At 41.5% G+C, this 10,000-nt stretch overlaps 1 protein-coding gene across 1 annotated transcript in view; it reads right to left on the reverse strand.

Moving 5' to 3' along the window:
- Window positions 1-10,000, reverse strand: part of nnt (nicotinamide nucleotide transhydrogenase) — a 109,731-nt gene that overhangs the window by 24,426 nt on the left and 75,305 nt on the right. The window contains exon 16 of the mRNA XM_061966369.1: window positions 7,161-7,321. Within this exon, the coding sequence (XP_061822353.1) occupies window positions 7,161-7,321 (161 nt within the window). The remainder of the gene's footprint in view (window positions 1-7,160; window positions 7,322-10,000) is intronic.

Raw genomic sequence — 10,000 nt, forward strand, 5'->3', positions numbered from 1 at the left:
TTTTTTTTAATTGCATTACAGAAAATAAAGGACTTTACCACAATATTAAAATTTTCTGAGACCGTCCTGTATATACACACACACACATATATATATATATATATATATATATATATGTATGTGTGGGAAAAAAATCACAAGACTACTTCATCTCTACAGGCCTGTTTCATGAGGGGGGGTTCCCTCAATCATCAGGAGATTTTAATGGGAGCATTCACATACCATGGTTTATATAGGGCACAGAGTGGGTGGGTACAGGCTGGTGTAGGGGCGTGGTGATTGGCTCATGTGTTACCTAGGAGGTGTTTCCGTCTGTGGCGGCATGCTGTTACAATTTCGCTGCGCTTGTTGAGGGATGACAGGTCTGGACGGTAAATAATAAACAGTTTTTCTTTCAAGCATAGGTTGCATCTTTTATTACCACTATTGTAAGGTGTGCTGGATGCAAGAATTTGCCATGTTATTGAATATTCAACATTATTGTCTTTGAGGTCCCAAATGTGTTTGCTGAGTTCTGTGGTATTCCGCAGGTTTTGGTTCCTGAAAGAAGCCTTGTGATTGTTCCATCTGGTTTTAAACTCTCCCTCAGTTAATACTACATATGTGTCGGATGTGTTAATGTCCTTGCGTGTTACCTTAGATTAGATAGAAACGTGTGAACTCGTTGGGAGTTTCCTCCTCTCTCAGCTCGCCAGCCTCAATCTGAACCTTGGTATTTACCGTGATGACGGACTGGCAGTGTGTCGCGCCTCGCCAAGGAGCAGCGAGAATACCAAGAAGCGCATATGCCAAATTTTCAAAGAGAACGGCCTACGGATCACGATTGAAGCCAACAAGCAAACCGTCAACTTCCTTGACGTCACTTTCAACCTGAGAAATAACAGCTACCAACCATTCACGAAACCCAACACAACACTCCAATACGTGCACCATGACAGCAACCACCCACCCACCACCACGAAAAGAATACCTACCGGAATTAATAAAAGGCTATCGATGCTGTCATCTAGCAAAGCTGAATTTGACCAAGCAACCCCCCCGTACCAAGAAGCCCTTGATGAAAGCGGATACAATTTCACCCTCACCTATGAACCCACGCCAGGAAACCAACCGAAAAAGAACAGAAAACGAAACGACATCATCTGGTACAACCCCCCATACAGCAAAAACGTCTCAACTAACATTGGACACAAATTCCTCAATCTGATTGACAAACACTTTCCCAAAGACAACACCCTAAGAAAAGTATTCAACAAGAACAACATTAAATTGAGCTACAGCTGCATGAACAATATACGACAAATCATCTCAAACCACAACAAAACAATTGCAAATGAGCCGTCGGCCCCCGGACAGAGCGACTCCAAAACCAACAAAGGTTGCAACTGTCGAAAGAAACCTGATTGCCCTCTCAACGGGGGGTGCTTACAAACATCAGTTGTCTACCAATCTAAGGTAACACGCAAGGACATTAACACATCCGACACATATGTAGGATTAACTGAGGGAGAGTTCAAAACCAGATGGAACAATCACAAGGCTTCTTTCAGGAACCAAAACCTGCGGAATACCACAGAACTCAGCAAACACATTTGGGACCTCAAAGACAATAATGTTGAATATTCAATAACATGGCAAATTCTTGCATCCAGCACACCTTACAATAGTGGTAATAAAAGATGCAACCTATGCTTGAAAGAAAAACTGTTTATTATTTACCGTCCAGACCTGTCATCCCTCAACAAGCGCAGCGAAATTGTAACAGCATGCCGCCACAGACGGAAACACCTCCTAGGTAACACATGAGCCAATCACCACGCCCCTACGCCAGCCTGTACCCACCCACTCTGTGCCCTATATAAACCATGGTATGTGAATGCTCCCATTAAAATCTCCTGATGATTGAGGGAACCCCCCCTCATGAAACAGGCCTGTAGAGATGAAATAGTCTTGTGATTTTTTTCCCACACATACATATATTGCGCTCTACTACGGTATCGAGCACTATTTTTTGGATAACCTTATTAAGACATATATATATATATATATATATATATATATATATGTTTACATATACTGTATATATATATATATATATATATATATATATACATATATATATATATATATTAGAGATGCGCGGATAGGCAATTATTTCATCCGCAACCGCATCACAAAAGTCGTCAACCATCCGCCATCCACCCGAACTAACATTTATTCAAAACCGCACCCGCTCGCCATCCGCCCGTTGTTATATATCTAATATAGATGATGCAAGGCATTAGTGAGGTTATAAAGCTTTTGCCTGTTAAAGAAAGGAGACTGATCCAATGCAGCAGAGACATTCAATGCGTGCCACGCTGTCACGGCCCAGACGCACACAAGTGCGCAATCATCTGGGAGCCGCCCTGAGCGCACCTCCAAGCGCGCTCGCGCCACTTAAACTGCTGCAGGCAGCTGCGTTCTATCTCGTTTTAACATCCTGTGGCACTCTTCTGGGATCACGGCGGACGAAACTGCTCATGCTCAGGGTGTTTGTGAAGGTTCGGGGGTTTTGCACAAATGTGATGCACCATGTTAGATGTCCCGGTTTTGTGACTGTCGTAGACATAAACAGCGTCGCAGCTCTTGCAAATCACGTAGCCAGCATTACTATCATCCTGATTTACAACCTCATAAAAACGAGTCCACGCTGAACTTTTCTGGCCTTTTTTTCCCCTGGTCTTTAGTATTCCCTTTTTTAGTTTGTCGCGTACCACGTTTGCTGCCGGCGTTGACATCTTTTTTTTTTTTCTTCTTCTGTTGTGGCATATGCTGCAGGTGCCTGCTCGTTTTTCGTATGTGGGTAACAACATTTAACTATGTATATATATTTACCAATTGGTTTAACTGCCACCCGCCTGAATCTATTTAAAATCTAATTTTTTTTTATTTCAACCGCCCGACCCGACCCGACCCGCGGATAAAATCGATTTTTTTTTAATTTCATCCGCCCGATCCGCGGTTGTGCCCGCAAACCGCGCATCTCTAATACATACATACATATATATATATATATATATATATATATATATATATATATATATATATATATATATATATATATATATATATATATGTTTATTTATATATATACTGTATTTTCCGCACTATTAGCCGCACCTAAAAACCACAAATTTACTCAAAAGCTGACAGTGCGGCTTTTAACCCGGTGCGCTTTATATATGGATTAATATTAAGATTCATTTTCATAAAGTTTCGGTCTCGCAACTACGGTAAACAGCCGCCATCTTTTTTCCCCGTAGAAGAGGAAGTGCTTCTTCTTCTACGCAAGCAACCGCCAAGGTAAGCACCCGCCCCCATAGAACAGGAAGCGCTTCTTCTTCTACTGTAAGCAACCACCCGCCCGCGTAGAAGAAGAAAAAGCGCGCGGATATTACCGTACGTTTCATTTCCTTTGTGTGTTTACATCTGTAAAGACCACAAAATGGCTCCTACTAAGCGACAGGAATCCGGTTCATGAAAAGACGCAATCTCTCCATCCGCACACGGATTACTATTTCACAGCAACTGCCTAAAGACTTTCAAGAAAAGCTGGCTACTTTCCGTGCATATTGTAAAAACAAGATAGCTGAAAAAAAGATCCGGCCAGAGAACATTATCAACATGGACGAGGTTCCACTGACTTTTGATATTCCTGTGAACCGCACTGTGGATACAACGGGAGCACGTACGGTGAATATTCGCACCACAGGGAATGAGAAATCATCCTTCACTGTGGTTCTAGCTTGCCATGCTAATGGCCAGAAACTTCCACCCATGGTGATATTCAAAAGGAAGACCTTGCCAAAAGAGACCTTTCCAGCCGGCGTCATCATAAAAGCTAACTCGAAGGGATGGATGAAGAAAAGATGAGCGAGTGGTTAAGGTAAGTTTAAGTTTACGCGAAAAGGCCGGGTGGCTTTTTTCACGCAGCTCCGTCCATGTTGATATACGACTCCATGCGCGCCCACATCACGCTGGTTTTTAATATATTATTAAAGTTTGACTGACCTATCTGACTGTTTTTTTGACATTCCTTTAGCGCAGTTAGATGCGGCTTATAACACGGGGCGGCTTATAGGTGGACAAAGTTTTGAAAGATGCCGTTCATTGAAGGCGCGGCTTATAACCCAGGGCGCCTTATGGTGCGGAAAATACGGTATATATATATATCATACTTGCCAACCTTGAGACCTCCGATTTCGGGAGGTGGGGGGTGGGGGCGTGGTCGGGGGTGGGGCAGGGTGTGGTTGAGGGCGTGGTTAAGAGGGGAGGAACATATTGACAGCTAGAATTCACCAAGTCAAGTGTTTCATACATACATATATATATATATATATGTATATATATTTATTTATACATATATATATATATATTTATTTATTTATTTATATCTCTACATCCTGAACATATGCAAACAAAACTGTGTTTAGATAATTGATACTTCAAACTTGCATGAATAAATATTAAGGAATATAACATAACTTGGCTTCTGAGAGCTTCAAAATGTAATGAATAAAATGCTAAAGTTGTTGATAAACAAGCAATTATTTTAATAATTAAATATGGTCATTTTAAATGAATTATTATGATAATTTAAAATAAATTATTTCAAATATGTTTATTTTAATGTATAATTCTAATGCCTGGATGTAATAAGGAGTAAGAAAAAATACAATTAACTTTGATGTTTTTAGCAAAATATAGTAAAAATGTATTTAGTTTTTTTTTGTTTTTTTTAATTAATAAATATATTTATTTGTAGGTAAGATAAACATAATAATACAATTTATCTCTAGTTTGGATGATTTAGTTCTTGTCACGCAGTTGCCCTCCCGTCGTGAAAAAAGGCTGTCCTCACTCAGGTCCGCATGGAGCTGGAGGGGGCGTGGCCTCCAGCTCCGGCTGACAATCGGGAGATTTTCGGGAGAATATTTGTCCCGGGAGGTTTTCGGGAGAGGCGCTGAATTTTGGGAGTCTCCCGGAAAATTCTGGAGGGTTGGCAAGTGTGATATATATATATATATATATACATACATACAGGTAAAAGCCAGTAAATTAGAATATTTTGAAAAACTTGATTTATTTCAGTAATTGCATTCAAAAGGTGTAACTTGTACATTATATTTATTCATTGCACACAGACTGATGCATTCAAATGTTTATTTCATTTAATTTTGATGATTTGAAGTGGCAACAAATGAAAATCCAAAATTCCGTGTGTCACAAAATTAGAATATTACTTAAGGCTAATACAAAAAAGGGATTTTTAGAAATGTTGGCCAACTGAAAAGTATGAAAATGAAAAATATGAGCATGTACAATACTCAATACTTGGTTGGAGCTCCTTTTGCCTCAATTACTGCGTTAATGCGGCGTGGCATGGAGTGGATGAGTTTCTGGCACTGCTCAGGTGTTATGAGAGCCCAGGTTGCTCTGATAGTGGCCTTCAACTCTTCTGCGTTTTTGGGTCTGGCATTCTGCATCTTCCTTTTCACAATACCCCACAGATTTTCTATGGGGCTAAGGTCAGGGGAGTTGGCGGGCCAATTTAGAACAGAAATACCATGGTCCGTAAACCAGGCACGGGTAGATTTTGCGCTGTGTGCAGGCGCCAAGTCCTGTTGGAACTTGAAATCTCCATCTCCATAGAGCAGGTCAGCAGCAGGAAGCATGAAGTGCTCTAAAACTTGCTGGTAGACGGCTGCGTTGACCCTGGATCTCAGGAAACAGAGTGGACCGACACCAGCAGATGACATGGCACCCCAAACCATCACTGATGGTGGAAACTTTACACTAGACTTCAGGCAACGTGGATCCTGTGCCTCTCCTGTCTTCCTCCAGACTCTGGGACCTCGATTTCCAAAGGAAATGCAAAATTTGCATGGTTGGGTGATGGTTTGGGGTGCCATGTCATCTGCTGGTGTCGGTCCACTCTGTTTCCTGAGATCCAGATTCAACGCAGCCGTCTACCAGCAAGTTTTAGAGCACTTCATGCTTCCTGCTGCTGACCTGCTCTATGGAGATGGAGATTTCAAGTTCCAACAGGACTTGGCGCCTGCACACAGCGCAAAATCTACCCGTGCCTGGTTTACGGACCATGGTATTTCTGTTCTAAATTGGCCCGCCAACTCCCCTGACCTTAGCCCCATAGAAAATCTGTGGGGTATTGTGAAAAGGAAGATGCAGAATGCCAGACCCAAAAACGCAGAAGAGTTGAAGGCCACTATCAGAGCAACCTGGGCTCTCATAACACCTGAGCAGTGCCAGAAACTCATCCACTCCATGCCACGCCGCATTAACGCAGTAATTGAGGCAAAAGGAGCTCCAACCAAGTATTGAGTATTGTACATGCTCATATTTTTCATTTTCATACTTTTCAGTTGGCCAACATTTCTAAAAATCCCTTTTTTGTATTAGCCTTAAGTAATATTCTAATTTTGTGACACACGGAATTTTGGATTTTCATTTGTTGCCACTTCAAATCATCAAAATTAAATGAAATAAACATTTGAATGCATCAGTCTGTGTGCAATGAATAAATATAATGTACAAGTTACACCTTTTGAATGCAATTACTGAAATAAATCAAGTTTTTCAAAATATTCTAATTTACTGGCTTTTACCTGTATGTATACAGTATATATGTATAAAAAAATAATAAGAGCACAATATATTAAGAATAATTTGAACAGGAAGATTGCAATGAATAAATAAACATGTCAAAAAGCTTCTGTGCAATATGTTTGTGCTCAACAAGTAGCAGAAAGTCAGGCAGGTTAAGTGAGACTTTCTAGTGGTGAGGAGATATAATTAGATATAATTAGATATAATTAGAGTCAAGTGCAAGCAGGAAGTTGGCACTCGCACAAAGTGGAGCCTTTTTCACCACGACGGCTGCCAGACTAGCAACACATTTCTGGCCAGCGCAACAAGACGCTTATTGACTTCTGCCTCTTCCTGATGGAAAGAAGAAGTCTTAACGCGCGCCGTCCGTCAGCGTTTTACCGATTTCGATCCGCTCCGCCGACCCCCACCGATCAAAAAATGGAAAAAAAATGAATGCTTGATTGTGAGAACGCGGGCCTTGCTCCAAGAAAAAGGTATGGAACACGTACCATGATGGCCGACAGGGCGGAGACGGAGCCCAGGCAGGTGATGCCGGTGATGTAGCTGGGGTCCAGCATGTAGGGGATCATCCCGCCGATGCTGCCCGCCATCAGCGTGGCGTTCAGAGCGTGGCGCCCGGGGAGCACGAGGGGGGCGCTGTTCAGCATGCCTGCGTCATAAAGAAGAGAGTGAGGATGAAATAATGACTTATATGTGCCATTATTCATTCAAATTGGTAATGAATACATCAATTTAATGTGTCAATTAATGAATTTACCATCAAATGATCAATCAATCAATCAATGTTTATTTATATAGCCCTAAATCACAAGTGTCTCAAAGGGCTGCACAAGCCACAACCACATCCTCGGTACAAAGCCCACATAAGGGCAAGGAAAAACTCACCCCAGTGGGACCTCGATGTGAATGACTATGAGAAACCTTGGAGAGGACCGCATATGTGGGTAACCCCCCCCTCTAGGGGAGACCAAATGCAATGGATGTCGAGTGGGTCTGACATAATATTGTGAGAGTCCAGTCCATAGTGGATCTAACATAATAGTAAGAGTCCAGTCCATAGTGGATCTGACATAATATTGTGAGAGTCCAGTCCATAGTGGATCTAACATAATAGTGTGAGAGTCCAGTCCATAGTGGATCTGACATAATATTCTGAGAGTCCAGTCCATAGTGGATCTAACATAATAGTGAGAGTCCAGTCCATAGTGGATCTAACATAATAGTGTGAGAGTCCAGTCCATAGTGGATCTAACATAATAGTGTGAGAGTCCAGTCCGTAGTGGATCTAACATAATAGTGTGAGAGTCCAGTCCATAGTGGATCTAACATAATAGTGTGGGAGTCCAGTCCATAGTGGATCTAACATAATAGTGAGAGTCCAGTCCATAGTGGATCTAACATAATAGTAAGAGTCCAGTCCATAGTGGATCTGACATAATATTGTGAGAGTCCAGTCCATAGTGGATCTGACATAATATTGTGAGAGTCCAGTCCATAGTGGATCCAACATAATAGTAAGAGTCCAGTCCATAGTGGATCTAACATAATAGTGAGAGTCCAGTCCATAGTGGATCTAACATAATAGTAAGAGTCCAGTCCATAGTGGATGTAACATAATAGTGAGAGTCCAGTCCATAGTGGATCTAACATAATAGTAAGAGTCCAGTCCATAGTGGATGTAACATAATAGTGTGAGAGTCCAGTCCATAGTGGATCTAACATAATAGTAAGAGTCCAGTCCATAGTGGATCTAACATAATAGTGTGAGAGTCCAGTCCATAGTGGATCTAACATAATAGTGTGAGAGTCCAGTCCATAGTGGATCTAACATAATAGTGTGAGAGTCCAGTCCATAGTGGATCTAACATAATAGTAAGAGTCCAGTCCATAGTGGATCTAACATAATAGTAAGAGTCCAGTCCATAGTGGATCTAACATAATAGTAAGAGTCCAGTCCATAGTGGATCTAACATAATAGTAAGAGTCCAGTCCATAGTGGATCTGACATAATATTCTGAGAGTCCAGTCCATAGTGGATCTAACATAATAGTGAGAGTCCAGTCCATAGTGGATCTAACATAATAGTGTGAGAGTCCAGTCCATAGTGGATCTAACATAATAGTGTGAGAGTCCAGTCCATAGTGGATCTAACATAATAGTGAGAGTCCAGTCCATAGTGGATCTAACATAATAGTGTGAGAGTCCAGTCCATAGTGGATCTAACATAATAGTGTGAGAGTCCAGTCCATAGTGGATCTAACATAATAGTGTGGGAGTCCAGTCCATAGTGGATCTAACATAATAGTGAGAGTCCAGTCCATAGTGGATCTAACATAATAGTAAGAGTCCAGTCCATAGTGGATCTGACATAATATTGTGAGAGTCCAGTCCATAGTGGATCTGACATAATATTGTGAGAGTCCAGTCCATAGTGGATCTAACATAATAGTAAGAGTCCAGTCCATAGTGGATCTAACATAATAGTGAGAGTCCAGTCCATAGTGGATCTAACATAATAGTAAGAGTCCAGTCCATAGTGGATGTAACATAATAGTGAGAGTCCAGTCCATAGTGGATCTAACATAATAGTGTGAGAGTCCAGTCCATAGTGGATCTAACATAATAGTGAGAGTCCAGTCCATAGTGGATCTAACATAATAGTGAGAGTCCAGTCCATAGTGGATCTAACATAATAGTAAGAGTCCAGTCCATAGTGGATCTAACATAATAGTGTGAGAGTCCAGTCCATAGTGGATCTAACATAATAGTAAGAGTCCAGTCCATAGTGGATCTAACTAGGGCTGAAACAACGCGTCGACGTAGTCGACGTCATCGGTTACGTAAATACGTCGACGCCGTTTTTGTGCTTCGACGCGTCGCATATATACGTCACACTACCGTCATGGCGGAGCGCAAAGCAGACGATGCGAGCGGTGCGAGCGAGGGGAAAAAAGCACGCCAAAAGTCGTCAAAAGTGTGGGAGTATTTCAATAAACGGCCTAAGAAGAAACGCTACTTTTACTCCGCTACTTTTATCTACATTCAACTCGCTACTCGCTACTAATTTTTATCGATCTGTTAATGCACGCTTTGTTTGTTTTGGTCTGTCAGACAGACCTTCAAAGTGCCTGCCTTACTGGTGACGTTTCACTTCGTTCCACCAATCAGATGCAGTCACTGGTGACGTTGGACCAATCAAACAGAGCCAGGTGGTCACATGACCTGACTTAAACAAGTTGAAAAACTTATTGGGGTGTTACCATTTAGTGGTCAATTGTACGGAATATGTACTGTACTGTGCAATCTACTAATAAAAGTTCCAATCAAT

Source organism: Nerophis lumbriciformis, linkage group LG11, assembly GCF_033978685.3.
Source record: "Nerophis lumbriciformis linkage group LG11, RoL_Nlum_v2.1, whole genome shotgun sequence".
Classification (NCBI taxonomy): Eukaryota; Metazoa; Chordata; class Actinopteri; order Syngnathiformes; family Syngnathidae; genus Nerophis; species Nerophis lumbriciformis.